The 16945-nt window shown below is 56.6% G+C and overlaps 1 protein-coding gene across 8 annotated transcripts in view; it reads right to left on the bottom strand.

Annotated features, from left to right (window-relative positions):
• PBXIP1 (PBX homeobox interacting protein 1) overlaps positions 1–16945 on the bottom strand; it is a 70088-nt gene that overhangs the window by 35912 nt on the left and 17231 nt on the right. For 7 of the 8 annotated variants that reach the window (XM_073637312.1, XM_073637320.1, XM_073637317.1 and 4 more), the window contains exon 2: positions 11548–11638. In XM_073637312.1, the coding sequence (XP_073493413.1) occupies positions 11548–11607 (60 nt within the window). In that variant the 5' untranslated portion in view covers positions 11608–11638. The remainder of the gene's footprint in view (positions 1–11547; positions 11639–16945) is intronic. The other variant, XM_073637313.1, reaches the window with a different exon arrangement.

Genomic DNA, 16945 nt, shown 5'->3' with positions numbered 1-16945 from the left:
TCACTGAGGATATCACCAGACTGTGAGCTCCGGGGGACAGCGTCACTGCGGATATCATCAGACTGTGACCTCCGGGGGACAGCGCCACTCCCGATATCACCAGACTGTGAGCTCCGGGGGACAGCGTCACTCCCGATATCACCAGACTGTGAGCTCCGGAGGACAGCGTCACTCCCGATATCACCAGACTGTGAGCTCCGGAGGACAGCGTCACTCCCGATATCACCAGACTGTGAGCTCCGGGGGACAGCGTCACTCCCGATATCACCAGACTGTGAGCTCCAGGGGACAGCGCCACTCCCGATATCACCAGACTGAGGGCTCCGGGGGACAGCGTCACTGCGGATATCACCAGACTGTGAGCTCCGGGGGACAGCGTCACTCCCGATATCACCAGACTGTGACCTACGAGGGACAGCGTCACTGAGGATATCACAAGACTGTGAGCTCCGGGGGACAGCGTCACTGAGGATATCTCCAGACTGTGAGCTCCGGGGGACAGCGCCACTCCCGATATCACCAGACTGTGAGCTCCGGGGGACAGCGTCACTCCCGATATCACCAGACTGTGAGCTCCGGGGGACAGCGTCACTAAGGATATCACCAGACTGTGAGCTCCGGGGGACAGCGTCACTAAGGATATCACCAGACTGTGAGCTCCGGGGGACAGCGTCACTCCCGATATCACCAGACTGTGAGCTCCGGAGGACAGCGTCACTGAGGGTATCACCAGACTGTGAGCTCCGGGGGACAGCGTCATTCCCGATATCACCAGACTGTGAGCTCCGGGGGACAGCGTCACTCCCGATATCACCAGACTGTGAGCTCCGGAGGACAGCGTCACTCCCGATATCACCAGACTGTGAGCTCCGGAGGACAGCGTCACTCCCGATATCACCAGACTGTGAGCTCCGGGGGACAGCGTCACTCCCGATATCACCAGACTGTGAGCTCCAGGGGACAGCGCCACTCCCGATATCACCAGACTGAGGGCTCCGGGGGACAGCGTCACTGCGGATATCACCAGACTGTGAGCTCCGGGGGACAGCGTCACTCCCGATATCACCAGACTGTGACCTACGAGGGACAGCGTCACTGAGGATATCACAAGACTGTGAGCTCCGGGGGACAGCGTCACTGAGGATATCTCCAGACTGTGAGCTCCGGGGGACAGCGCCACTCCCGATATCACCAGACTGTGAGCTCCGGGGGACAGCGTCACTCCCGATATCACCAGACTGTGAGCTCCGGGGGACAGCGTCACTAAGGATATCACCAGACTGTGAGCTCCGGGGGACAGCGTCACTAAGGATATCACCAGACTGTGAGCTCCGGGGGACAGCGTCACTCTCGATATCACCAGACTGTGAGCTCCGGGGGACAGCGTCACTCCCGATATCACCAGACAGTGAGCTCCGGGGGACAGCGTCACTCCCGATATCACCAGACTGTGAGCTCCGGGGGACAGCGCCACTCCCGATATCACCAGACTGTGAGCTCCGGGGGACAGCGCCACTCCCGATATCACCAGACTGTGGGCTCCGGGGGACAGCGTCACTGAGGATATCACCAGACTGTGAGCTCCGGGGGACAGCGTCACTGCGGATATCACCAGACTGTGAGCTCCGGAGGACAGCGTCACTGAGGATATCACCAGACTGTGAGCTCCGGGGAACAGCGTCAATGAGGATATCATCAGACTGTGAGCTCCGGGGGACAGCGTCACTGCGGATATCACCAGACTGTGAGCTCCGGGGGACAGCGTCACTGAGGATATCACCAGACTGTGAGCTCCGGGGGACAGCGTCACTGAGGATATCACCAGACTGTGAGCTCCGGGGGACAGCGTCACTGCGGATATCATCAGACTGTGACCTCCGGGGGACAGCGCCACTCCCGATATCACCAGACTGTGAGCTCCGAGGGACAGCGTCACTCCCGATATCACCAGACTGTGAGCTCCGGAGGACAGCGTCACTGAGGGTATCACCAGACTGTGAGCTCCGGGGGACAGCGTCATTCCCGATATCACCAGACTGTGAGCTCCGGAGGACAGCGTCACTCCCGATATCACCAGACTGTGAGCTCCGGAGGACAGCGTCACTCCCGATATCACCAGACTGTGAGCTCCGGAGGACAGCGTCACTCCCGATATCACCAGACTGTGAGCTCCGGGGGACAGCGTCACTCCCGATATCACCAGACTGTGAGCTCCAGGGGACAGCGCCACTCCCGATATCACCAGACTGAGGGCTCCGGGGGACAGCGTCACTGCGGATATCACCAGACTGTGAGCTCCGGGGGACAGCGTCACTCCCGATATCACCAGACTGTGACCTACGAGGGACAGCGTCACTGAGGATATCACAAGACTGTGAGCTCCGGGGGACAGCGTCACTGAGGATATCTCCAGACTGTGAGCTCCGGGGGACAGCGCCACTCCCGATATCACCAGACTGTGAGCTCCGGGGGACAGCGTCACTCCCGATATCACCAGACTGTGAGCTCCGGGGGACAGCGTCACTAAGGATATCACCAGACTGTGAGCTCCGGGGGACAGCGTCACTAAGGATATCACCAGACTGTGAGCTCCGGGGGACAGCGTCACTCCCGATATCACCAGACTGTGAGCTCCGGGGGACAGCGTCACTCCCGATATCACCAGACAGTGAGCTCCGGGGGACAGCGTCACTCCCGATATCACCAGACTGTGAGCTCCGGGGGACAGCGTCACTCCCGATATCACCAGACTGTGAGCTCCGGGGGACAGCGCCACTCCCGATATCACCAGACTGTGAGCTCCGGGGGACAGCGCCACTCCCGATATCACCAGACTGTGGGCTCCGGGGGACAGCGTCACTGAGGATATCACCAGACTGTGAGCTCCGGGGGACAGCGTCACTGCGGATATCACCAGACTGTGAGCTCCGGAGGACAGCGTCACTCCCGATATCACCAGACTGTGAGCTCCGGGGGACAGCGTCACTGAGGATATCACCAGACTGTGAGCTCCGGAGGACAGCGCCACTCCCGATATCACCAGACTGTGAGCTACGGGGGACAGCGTCACTGAGGATATCACCAGACTGTGGGCTCCGGGGGACAGCGTCACTGCGGATATCACCAGACTGTGAGCTCCGGGGGACAGCGTCACTGAGGATATCACCAGACTGTGAGCTCCGGAGGACAGCGTCACTGAGGATATCACCAGACTGTGAGCTCCGGGGGACAGCGTCACTGCGGATATCATCAGACTGTGACCTCCGGGGGACAGCGCCACTCCCGATATCACCAGACTGTGAGCTCCGAGGGACAGCGTCACTCCCGATATCACCAGACTGTGAGCTCCGGGGTACAGCGTCACTGAGGGTATCACCAGACTGTGAGCTCCGGGGGACAGCGTCACTCCCGATATCACCAGACTGTGAGCTCCGGGGGACAGCGTCACTCCCGATATCACCAGACTGTGAGCTCCGGGGGACAGCGTCACTCCCGATATCACCAGACTGTGAGCTCCGGAGGACAGCGTCACTCCCGATATCACCAGACTGTGAGCTCCGGAGGACAGCGTCACTCCCGATATCACCAGACTGTGAGCTCCGGGGGACAGCGTCACTCCCGATATCACCAGACTGTGAGCTCCGGGGGAAAGCGTCACTCCCGATATCACCAGACAGTGAGCTCCGGGGGACAGCGTCACTCCCGATATCACCAGACTGTGAGCTCCGGGGGACAGCGCCACTCCCGATATCACCAGACTGTGGGCTCCGGGGGACAGCGTCACTGAGGATATCACCAGACTGTGAGCTCCGGGGGACAGCGTCACTCCCGATATCACCAGACTGTGAGCTCCGGGGGACAGCGCCACTCCCGATATCACCAGACTGTGGGCTCCGGGGGACAGCGTCACTGAGGATATCACCAGACTGTGAGCTCCGGGGGACAGCGTCACTCCCGATATCACCAGACTGTGAGCTCCGGGGGACAGCGCCACTCCCGATATCACCAGACTGAGGGCTCCGGGGGACAGCGTCACTGAGGATATCACCAGACTGTGAGCTCCGGGGGACAGCGTCACTGCGGATATCACCAGACTGTGAGCTCCGGAGGACAGCGTCACTCCCGATATCACCAGACTGTGAGCTCCGGGGGACAGCGTCACTGAGGATATCACCAGACTGTGAGCTCCGGAGGACAGCGCCACTCCCGATATCACCAGACTGTGAGCTCCGGGGGACAGCGTCACTGAGGATATCACCAGACTGTGGGCTCCGGGGGACAGCGTCACTGCGGATATCACCAGACTGTGAGCTCCGGGGGACAGCGTCACTGAGGATATCACCAGACTGTGAGCTCCGGGGGACAGCGTCACTGAGGATATCACCAGACTGTGAGCTCCGGGGGACAGCGTCACTGCGGATATCATCAGACTGTGACCTCCGGGGGACAGCGCCACTCCCGATATCACCAGACTGTGAGCTCCGAGGGACAGCGTCACTCCCGATATCACCAGACTGTGAGCTCCGGGGTACAGCATCACTGAGGGTATCACCAGACTGTGAGCTCCGGGGGACAGCGTCACTCCCGATATCACCAGACTGTGAGCTCCGGAGGACAGCGTCACTCCCGATATCACCAGACTGTGAGCTCCGGAGGACAGCGTCACTCCCGATATCACCAGACTGTGAGCTCCGGAGGACAGCGTCACTCCCGATATCACCAGACTGTGAGCTCCGGAGGACAGCGTCACTCCCGATATCACCAGACTGTGAGCTCCGGGGGACAGCGCCACTCCCGATATCACCAGACTGAGGGCTCCGGGGGACAGCGTCACTGAGGATATCACCAGACTGTGAGCTCTGGGGGACAGCGCCACTGCGGATATCACCAGACTGTGAGCTCCAGAGGACAGCGTCACTGCGGATATCACCAGACTGTGAGCACCGGAGGACAGCGTCACTGAGGATATCACAAGACTGTGAGATCCGGGGGACAGCGTCACTGAGGATATCTCCAGACTGTGAGCTCCGGGGGACAGCGCCACTCCCGATATCACCAGACTGTGAGCACCGGGGGACAGCGTCACTCCCGATATCACCAGACTGTGAGCTCCGGGGGACAGCGTCACTAAGGATATCACCAGACTGTGAGCTCCGGGGGACAGCGTCACTCCCGATATCACCAGACAGTGAGCTCCGGGGGACAGCGTCACTCCCGATATCACCAGACTGTGAGCTCCGGGGGACAGCGCCACTCCCGATATCACCAGACTGTGGGCTCCGGGGAACAGCGTCACTGAGGATATCACCAGACTGTGAGCTCCGGGGGACAGCGTCACTGCGGATATCACCAGACTGTGAACTCCGGAGGACAGCGTCACTCCCGATATCACCAGACTGTGAGCTCCGGGGGACAGCGTCACTGAGGATATCACCAGACTGTGAGCTCCGGAGGACAGCGCCACTCCCGATATCACCAGACTGTGAGCTCCGGGGGACAGCGTCACTGAGGATATCACCAGACTGTGGGCTCCGGGGGACAGCGTCACTGCGGATATCACCAGACTGTGGGCTCCGGGGGACAGCGTCACTGCGGATATCACCAGACTGTGAGCTCCGGGGGACAGCGTCACTGAGGATATCACCAGACTGTGAGCTCCGGGGGACAGCGTCACTGAGGATATCACCAGACTGTGAGCTCCGGGGGACAGCGTCACTGAGGATATCACCAGACTGTGAGCTCCGGGGGACAGCGTCACTGCGGATATCATCAGACTGTGACCTCCGGGGGACAGCGCCACTCCCGATATCACCAGACTGTGAGCTCCGAGGGACAGCGTCACTCCCGATATCACCAGACTGTGAGCTCCGGGGGACAGCGTCACTCCCGATATCACCAGACTGTGACCTCCGAGGGACAGCGTCACTCCCGATATCACCAGACTGTGAGCTCCGGGGGACAGCGTCACTCCCGATATCACCAGACTGTGAGCTCCGGGGGACAGCGTCACTGAGGATATCACCAGACTGTGAGCTCCGGGGGACAGCGTCACTGAGGATATCTCCAGACTGTGAGCTCCGGGGGACAGCGTCACTGAGAATAACTCCAGACTGTGAGCTCCGGGGGACAGCGTCACTCCCGATATCACCAGACCGTGAGCTCCGGGGGACAGCGTCACTCCCGATATCACCAGACCGTGAGCTCCGGGGTACAGCGTCACTCCCGATATCACCAGACTGTGAGCTCCGGGGGACAGCGTCACTCCCGATATCACCAGACTGTGAGCTCCGGGGGACAGCGTCACTCCCGATATCACCAGACTGTGAGCTCCGGGGGACAGCGTCACTCCCGATATCACCAGACTGTGAGCTCCGGGGGACAGCGTCACTCCCGATATCACCAGACTGTGGGCTCCGGGGGACAGCGTCACTGAGGATATCGCCAGACTGTGAGCTCCGGGGGACAGCGTCACTGAGGATATCACCAGACTGTGAGCTCCGGAGGACAGCGTCACTCCCGATATCACCAGACTGTGAGCTCCGGAGGACAGCGTCACTCCCGATATCACCAGACTGTGAGCTCCAGGGGACAGCGTCACTCCCGATATCTCCAGACTGTGAGCTCCGGGGGCCAGCGCAACTCCCGATATCACCAGACTGTGAGCTCCGGGGGACAGCGTCACTGCGGATATCTCCAGACTGTGGGCTCCGGGGGACAGCGTCACTCCCGATATCACCAGACTGTGAGCTCCGGGGGACAGCGTCACTGCAGATATCACCAGACTGTGAGCTCCGGGGGACAGCGTCACTCCCAATATCACCAGACTCTGAGCTCCGGGGGACAGCGTCACTCCCGATATCACCAGACTGTGAGCTCCGGGGGACAGCGTCACTGAGGATATCATCAGACTGTGGGCTCCGGGGGACAGCGTCACTGCGGATATCACCAGACTGTGAGCTCCGGGGGACAGCGTCACTGCGGATATCACCAGACTGTGAGCTCCGGGGGACAGCGTCACTGCGGATATCACCAGACTGTGAGCTCCGGGGGACAGCGTCACTGCGGATATCACCAGACTGTGAGCTCCGGGGGACAGCGTCACTGCGGATATCACCAGACTGTGAGCTCCGGGGGACAGCGTCACTGCGGATATCACCAGACTGTGAGCTCCGGGGGACAGCGTCACTGAGGATATCACCAGACTGTGAGCTCCGGGGGACAGCGTCACTGCGGATATCACCAGATTGTGAGCTCCGGGGGACAGCGTCACTGAGGATATCGCCAGACTGTGAGCTCCGGGGGACAGCGTCACTGCGGATATCGCCAGACTGTGAGCTCCGGGGGACAGCGTCACTGAGGATATCACCAGACTGTGAGCTCCGGGGGACAGCGTCACTCCCGATATCACCAGACTGTGAGCTCCGGGGAACAACGTCACTCCCGATATCACCAGACTGTGAGCTCCGGGGGACAGCGTCACTCCCGATATCACCAGACTGTGAGCTCCGGAGGACAGCGTCACTGAGGATATCACCAGACTGTGAGCTCCGGGGGAAGCGTCACTCCCGATATCACCAGACTGTGAGCTCCGGAGGACAGCGTCACTGAGGATATCACCAGACTGTGAGCTCCGGGGAACAGCGTCAATGAGGATATCATCAGACTGTGAGCTCCGGGGGACAGCGTCACTGAGGATATCACCAGACTGTGAGCTCCGGGGGACAGCGTCACTCCCGATATCACCAGACTGTGAGCTCCGGGGGACAGCGTCACTGAGGATATCATCAGACTGTGAGCTCCGGGGGACAGCGTCACTGAGGATATCACCAGACTGTGAGCTCTGGGGGACAGTGTCACTCCCGATATCACCAGACTGTGAGCTCCGGGGGACAGCGTCACTGCAGATATCACCAGACTGTGACCTCTGGGGGACAGCGTCACTCCCGATATCACCAGACTGTGAGCTCCGGGAGACAGCGTCACTGAGGATATCATGAGACTGTGACCTCCGGGGGACAGCGTCACTGAGGATATCACCAGACTGTGACCTCCGGGGGACAGCGTCACTCCCAATATCACCAGACTCTGAGCTCCGGGGGACAGCGTCACTGAGGATATCATCAGACTGTGACCTCCGGGGAACAGCATCACTGCGGATATCATCAGACTGTGAGCTCCGGGGGACAGCGTCACTGCGGATATCACCAGACTGTGAGCTCCGGGGGACAGCGTCACTGCGGATATCACCAGACTGTGAGCTCCGGGGGACAGCGTCACTGCGGATATCACCAGACTGTGAGCTCCGGGGGACAGCGTCACTGCGGATATCACCAGACTGTGAGCTCCGGGGAACAGCGTCACTGCAGATATCATCAGACTGTGAGCTCCGGAGGACAGCGTCACTGCGGATATCAGCAGACTGTGAGCTCCGGGGAACAGCGTCACTGCGGATATCACCAGACTGTGACCTCCGGGGGACAGCGTCACTCCCGATATCACCAGACTGTGAGCTCCGGGGGACAGCGTCACTGCGGATATCACCAGACTGTGAGCTCCGGGGGACAGCGTCACTGCGGATATCACCAGACTGTGAGCTCCGGGGGACAGCGTCACTGAGGATATCACCAGACTGTGAGCTCCGGGGGACAGCGTCACTGCGGATATCACCAGATTGTGAGCTCCGGGGGACAGCGTCACTGAGGATATCGCCAGACTGTGAGCTCCGGGGGACAGCGTCACTGCGGATATCGCCAGACTGTGAGCTCCGGGGGACAGCGTCACTGAGGATATCACCAGACTGTGAGCTCCGGGGGACAGCGTCACTCCCGATATCACCAGACTGTGAGCTCCGGGGAACAACGTCACTCCCGATATCACCAGACTGTGAGCTCCGGGGGACAGCGTCACTCCCGATATCACCAGACTGTGAGCTCCGGAGGACAGCGTCACTGAGGATATCACCAGACTGTGAGCTCCGGGGGAAGCGTCACTCCCGATATCACCAGACTGTGAGCTCCGGAGGACAGCGTCACTGAGGATATCACCAGACTGTGAGCTCCGGGGAACAGCGTCAATGAGGATATCATCAGACTGTGAGCTCCGGGGGACAGCGTCACTGAGGATATCACCAGACTGTGAGCTCCGGGGGACAGCGTCACTCCCGATATCACCAGACTGTGAGCTCCGGGGGACAGCGTCACTGAGGATATCATCAGACTGTGAGCTCCGGGGGACAGCGTCACTGAGGATATCACCAGACTGTGAGCTCTGGGGGACAGTGTCACTGAGGATATCTCCAGACTGTGAGCTCCGGGGGACAGCGTCACTCCCGATATCACCAGACTGTGAGCTCCGGAGGACAGCGTCACTCCCGATATCACCAGACTGTGAGCTCCAGGGGACAGCGTCACTCCCGATATCTCCAGACTGTGAGCTCCGGGGGCCAGCGCAACTCCCGATATCACCAGACTGTGAGCTCCGGGGGACAGCGTCACTGCGGATATCTCCAGACTGTGGGCTCCGGGGGACAGCGTCACTCCCGATATCACCAGACTGTGAGCTCCGGGGGACAGCGTCACTGCAGATATCACCAGACTGTGAGCTCCGGGGGACAGCGTCACTCCCAATATCACCAGACTCTGAGCTCCGGGGGACAGCGTCACTCCCGATATCACCAGACTGTGAGCTCCGGGGAACAGCGTCACTGCAGATATCACCAGACTGTGAGCTCCGGGTGACAGCGTCACTGCAGATATCACCAGACTGTGAGCTCCGGGGGACAGCGTCACTGCAGATATCATCAGACTGTGAGCTCCGGGGGACAGCGTCACTGCGGATATCACCAGACTGTGAGCTCCGGGGGACAGCGTCACTTAGGATATCACCAGACTGTGAGCTCTGGGGGACAGCGTCACTCCCGATATCACCAGACTGTGAGCTCCGGGGGACAGCGTCACTGAGGATATCATCAGACTGTGGGCTCCGGGGGACAGCGTCACTGCGGATATCACCAGACTGTGAGCTCCGGGGGACAGCGTCACTGCGGATATCACCAGACTGTGAGCTCCGGGGGACAGCGTCACTGCGGATATCACCAGACTGTGAGCTCCGGGGGACAGCGTCACTGCGGATATCACCAGACTGTGAGCTCCGGGGGACAGCGTCACTGCGGATATCACCAGACTGTGAGCTCCGGGGGACAGCGTCACTGAGGATATCACCAGACTGTGAGCTCCGGGGGACAGCGTCACTGCGGATATCACCAGATTGTGAGCTCCGGGGGACAGCGTCACTGAGGATATCGCCAGACTGTGAGCTCCGGGGGACAGCGTCACTGCGGATATCGCCAGACTGTGAGCTCCGGGGGACAGCGTCACTGAGGATATCACCAGACTGTGAGCTCCGGGGGACAGCGTCACTCCCGATATCACCAGACTGTGAGCTCCGGGGAACAACGTCACTCCCGATATCACCAGACTGTGAGCTCCGGGGGACAGCGTCACTCCCGATATCACCAGACTGTGAGCTCCGGAGGACAGCGTCACTGAGGATATCACCAGACTGTGAGCTCCGGGGGAAGCGTCACTCCCGATATCACCAGACTGTGAGCTCCGGAGGACAGCGTCACTGAGGATATCACCAGACTGTGAGCTCCGGGGAACAGCGTCAATGAGGATATCATCAGACTGTGAGCTCCGGGGGACAGCGTCACTGAGGATATCACCAGACTGTGAGCTCCGGGGGACAGCGTCACTCCCGATATCACCAGACTGTGAGCTCCGGGGGACAGCGTCACTGAGGATATCATCAGACTGTGAGCTCCGGGGGACAGCGTCACTGAGGATATCACCAGACTGTGAGCTCTGGGGGACAGTGTCACTCCCGATATCACCAGACTGTGAGCTCCGGGGGACAGCGTCACTGCAGATATCACCAGACTGTGACCTCTGGGGGACAGCGTCACTCCCGATATCACCAGACTGTGAGCTCCGGGAGACAGCGTCACTGAGGATATCATGAGACTGTGACCTCCGGGGGACAGCGTCACTGAGGATATCACCAGACTGTGACCTCCGGGGGACAGCGTCACTCCCAATATCACCAGACTCTGAGCTCCGGGGGACAGCGTCACTGAGGATATCATCAGACTGTGACCTCCGGGGAACAGCATCACTGCGGATATCATCAGACTGTGAGCTCTGGGGGACAGCGTCACTGCGGATATCACCAGACTGTGAGCTCCGGGGGACAGCGTCACTGCGGATATCACCAGACTGTGAGCTCCGGGGGACAGCGTCACTGCGGATATCACCAGACTGTGAGCTCCGGGGAACAGCGTCACTGCAGATATCATCAGACTGTGAGCTCCGGAGGACAGCGTCACTGCGGATATCAGCAGACTGTGAGCTCCGGGGAACAGCGTCACTGCGGATATCACCAGACTGTGACCTCCGGGGGACAGCGTCACTGAGGATATCATCAGACTGTCAGCACTATCATTGGACACAGGACATTATCACAGTGGGAGGAGGGGGGGGACTCTCTTACCTCCGCACTGGGAATCACCCAGTTATTTTCTGAGTCGCGGCCTTCGTGACCCTCCGACATCCTTCACCCAAATATGGAAGCAACAGGCCTGCTGAGAATGAACAACATGAAGCTTTTGGCCACCATCACCACCCTCCCCCATCATCCTCCAGCAGTGGTACTGTGTATCTCCAGTAATCTAATGTACAGCTAGCAGAAATACATAGTAACATAGTTTTTAAGGTTGAAGGAAGACTAAGTCCATCTAGTTCACCCCATAGCCTAATATGTTGATCCAGAGGAAGGCAAAAAAAAACCATGTGGCAAACACCAAGCTCCACATTGTGGAAAAAATTCCTTCCTGACTCCATATACGACAATCAGACTAGATCCCTGGATCAACGCCCTATCAAGGAATCTAGTATATATAACCTGTAATATTATACTTTTCATCCAGGCCCTTCTTAAATGTTAGTAGTGAATCCCTCATTACACATCATGCGGCAGAGAGCTCCATAGTCTCACTGCTCTTACAGTAAAGAATCCGCGTCTGTGATGATGATTAAACCTTCTTTCCTCCAGACGTAGAAGATGCCCCCTTGTCCCCGTCTCAGAGTAAAAAGATCAGTAGAAAGGTCTTTGTACTGTCCCCTCATATACTTGTACATAGTAATAAGATCCCCCCTAAGCTAAATAACCCCAAGTGTAATAACCTGTCTTGGTATTGCAGACCCCCAGTCCTCTAATAACCTGTCTCGGTATTGCCGACCCCCCAGTCCTCTAATAACCTGTCTTGGTATTGCCGACCCCCCAGTCCTCTAATAACCTGTCTTGGTATTGCAGACCCCCCAGTCCTCTAATAACCTGTCTTGGTATTGCAGACTCCCCAGCCCTCTAATAACCTGTCTCGGTATTGCAGACCCCCCAGTCCTCTAATAACCTGTCTTGGTATTGCAGACTCCCCAGCCCTCTAATAACCTGTCTTGGTATTGCAGACCCCCCAGCCCTCTAATAACCTGTCTTGGTATTGCAGACTCCCCAGTCCTCTAATAACCTGTCTTGGTATTGCAGACTCCCCAGCCCTCTAATAACCTGTCTTGGTATTGCAGACCCCCCAGCCCTCTAATAACCTGTCTTGGTATTGCAGACTCCCCAGCCCTCTAATAACCTGTCTTGGTATTGCAGACCCCCCAGTCCTCTAATAACCTGTCTCGGTATTGCAGACTCCCCAGCCCTCTAATAACCTGTCTCGGTATTGCCGACCCCCCAGTCCTCTAATAACCTGTCTTGGTATTGCAGACCCCCCAGTCCTCTAATAACCTGTCTTGGTATTGCAGACCCCCCAGTCCTCTAATAACCTGTCTCGGTATTGCCGACCCCCCAGTCCTCTAATAACCTGTCTTGGTATTGCAGACCCCCCAGTCCTCTAATAACCTGTCTTGGTATTGCAGACCCCCCAGTCCTCTAATAACCTGTCTTGGTATTGCAGACCCCCCAGTCCTCTAATAACCTGTCTCGGTATTGCCGACCCCCCAGTCCTCTAATAACCTGTCTTGGTATTGCAGACTCCCCAGCCCTCTAATAACCTGTCTTGGTATTGCAGACCCCCCAGTCCTCTAATAACCTGTCTTGGTATTGCAGACTCCCCAGCCCTCTAATAACCTGTCTCGGTATTGCCGACCCCCCAGTCCTCTAATAACCTGTCTTGGTATTGCAGACTCCCCAGCCCTCTAATAACCTGTCTTGGTATTGCAGACCCCCCAGTCCTCTAATAACCTTGGTCGCTCTTCTCTGCACCCTCTCTAGTTCAGCTATGTCTTTCTTATACACCGGACACCAGAACTGTACACAGTATTCTACATGTGGTCGCACTAGTGACTTGTATAGAGGTAAAATTATCTTCTCCTCATGAGCATCTATGCCTCTTTTAATGCATCCCATTATTTTATTAGCCTTTGCAGCAGCTGCCTGACACTGGCCACTAAACGTGAGCTTGTCGTCCACCAATACACCCAGGTCTTTTTCAGTGACAGTTTTGCCCAGTGTTTTATTATTAAGCATCTAATTATACATTTTATTTCCTCTGCCCAAGTGCATTACCTTACATTTATCCCCATTAAAGCTCATTTGCCATTTATCAGCCCAAGCTTCTAGTTTACATAGATCCTCCTGTAATAGGATGACTGTGACCTGATTATTCTTCAATTTACTGGACCTGAAGAAGTCGTCCGCTCTCCTTGGTTATGGTTTATCTTACTTGTAAATTCATCCAACTTAGCCGAAGGCAGAGAGGCGTCTGTGCAAACGCTACAGAACGAGGAGCAGCGTGGCAGCAGCCTGCACAGACAAAGGCGGGCGGGTGGGTTTACTCCACAATACCGGCCACAAGACACCAGTATCAGGACGGACTCCAACACGGAGAGAGCTGGATAGAAGGACACCTGAGTATATAAAGGACCCAGCAGTCAGGAACACAGCCTTACATGGCTCTTGGCTAAGGATCAATACACAATTATACTCCTGCCCTTCAGTGTTACATCTCAGCCGTAATAATGGGAGAACAGGACAGCTGCTACAGACCCACAATCATCAATAGAAAATGCCACCGTCCAGGCCACTCAACACGTGGAGGTGACACAGACAGGAATGCTGGCAAGCCAAGGCCGGAACCATCAACAGAGCTAACACAGCATTATGATGAGGTCAACCCATCAACAAATTGAGCAACCCATCATCACGAGACCTACACAAGACTACCCAATCTTCACAGTAGTCAACCCATCATCAAGAGACCTACACAAGACTACCCAATCTTCACAGTAGTCAACCCATCATCAAGAGACCTACACAAGACTACCCAATCTTCACAGTAGTCAACCCATCATCACGAGACCTACACAAGACTACCCAATCTTCACAGTAGTCAACCCATCATCACGAGACCTACACAAGACTACCCAATCTTCACAGTAGTCAACCCATCATCACGAGACCTACACAAGACTACCCAATCTTCACAGTAGTCAACCCATCATCAAGAGACCTACACAAGACTACCCAATCTTCACAGTAGTCAACCCATCATCAAGAGACCTACACAAGACTACCCAATCTTCACAGTAGTCAACCCATCATCACGAGGCCAACTCACCAACACAACAAGTCAAACCCATCACATCAAGTCCAACCCATCATCACGAGGCCAACACATCATCACAAGGCCAACTCACCAACACATCAAGTCCAACCCATCATCACAAGGCCAATTCACCAACACAAGTCCAACCCATTATCACAAGGTCAATTCACCAACACAACAAGTCCAACTCACCAACACAAGTCCAACCCATCATCACAACAAGTCCAACCCATCATCAAGAGACCAACACAACAAAGTCAACCCATCACCTCACAGAAAATCCCATCATCACAAGACCAACTCACCAATACAACAAGGCCAATCCATCATCTCAGACCATCTTATCATCACGCGGCCAATTCACCAACACAACAAGTCCAACCCATCATCACAAGGCCAATTCACCAACACAAGTCCAACCCATCATCAAAAGACCAACACAACAAAGCCAACCCATCACCTCACAGAGCATCCCATCATCACAAGACCAACTCACCAACACAAGAAGGCCAATCCATCATCTCAGACCATCTCATCATCACGAGGTGTATTATTGGCGTTTTAATTATATATCATATTGACTGGTCATGAATAGGAATGTATGAGATTATACCTGAAAAATTCTACCGTTATGTTGTAATTCATGTGTGATGATACAGCTTAAAATCTTAATCAGTCAGATGATTAGATTTGTTAAGTCAAGAGAAATACACTATTGTGTTGTGTTGACTTATAAATGTATTTGTATTTCTCTTGCCGATAAAAAAGGTCATGCTATTTGTATAACCCTGAATATATGCGGATTATAATAAGGGCAATCTGGGCTACCGCCGGGGGCCCATGGCTCCGGGGGGCCCCATGGCCAGATTGCCCTCATTATAATGTGTGCGGCGCCAATGTGGCGCACATATCCCAGCAGGCAGAGGCGGGGGGTCCCTGGACAACTACCCCAGCAGCTGCGCAGGGCCCCTGCTTCTTCTTCGGCCGGGCCAACACTGCACCTGTAAACTTGCTTGTGTGCTAGCCCGGCCGCGTCACAGCTAGGAGACACAGCCCTGTGCGCAGCAGCGTCTGCTAGCACGACGTCACGCAGTACGCGCTGCACTGCTGCTTACCACTGGAGAGGAGCTGGACGACGGGAGCTGAGCAGGGGGATGGTGAGTGACGTGTGTGTCACAGTGTGTCTGTGTGTGCAGATATCATTGAGTGATGTCTGCTTATATCTATTTTTGTGTTTCAAATGTGTTTATGCGTGTATGTATATGTCTTTGCATAAGTCTGTATATGTTTGTGTGTGTGTGTGCGGCCTCCCGCTGTATATGGGGGGTGCCGTGCGGCCTCCCGCTGTATCTGGGGGGCGCTGTGCGGCCTCCCACTGTGTATAGATGGCGCAATGCGCAGGGCTGTGGAGTCGGAGTCGGTATAAAATGGACCAACTCCGACTCCTAAAATTTAGAATTGGGTACAGTAGTTCAATGCAGTTTGTGGGGAATATTTTTTCATAAGAATATGGGAAAGTTATGAAATGTCCTATAAATGTCTGTCCTATTCCTGATCTCAGGGTCTAGAGTTTTAGCTGAGAAAAATGTGTCCTACCATAAAATTAATCACTTAAACATGAACCATGTGTGAGGGAGTCGGGAGTCGTCATCATGGAAATTGGGGAGTCGGAGTCGAAGGTTTGGCTTACAGACTCCACAGCCCTGGCCGTGCGGCCTCCCGCTGTGTATAGATGGCTACGTGCGGCCTCCCGCTGTGTATAGATGGCTACGTGCGGCCTCCCGCTGTGTATAGGTGGCTACGTGCGGCCCCCCGCTGTGTATAGGTGGCTACGTGCGCCCCCCCGCTGTGTACAGGTGGCTACGTGCGCCCACCCGCTGTGTACAGGTGGCTACGTGCGCCCACCCGCTGTGTACAGGTGGCTACGTGCGCCCACCCGCTGTGTACAGGTGGCTACGTGCGCCCACCCGCTGTGTACAGGTGGCTACGTGCGCCCACCCGCTGTGTATAGATGGCTACGTGCGACCTCCCGCTGTGTATAGATGGCTACGTGCGGCCTCCCGCTGTGTATAGATGGCTACGTGCGGCCTCCCGCTGTGTATAGATGGCTACGTGCGACCTCCCGCTGTGTATAGATGGCTACGTGCGACCTCCCGCTGTGTATAGATGGCTACGTGCGGCCTCCCGCTGTGTATAGATGGCTACGTGCGGCCTCCCGCTGTGTATAGATGGCTACGTGCGACCTCCCGCTGTGTATAGATGGCTACGTGCGGCCTCCCG

Source organism: Phyllobates terribilis, unplaced genomic scaffold (genome assembly GCF_046119375.1).
Source record: "Phyllobates terribilis strain yellow unplaced genomic scaffold, ASM4611937v1 Scaffold_6__1_contigs__length_29720123, whole genome shotgun sequence".
Lineage (NCBI taxonomy): Eukaryota > Metazoa > Chordata > Amphibia > Anura > Dendrobatidae > Phyllobates > Phyllobates terribilis.
Note: the sequence above shows the minus strand (reverse complement) of the source record. Positions and strands in the feature narration are given on the sequence as shown.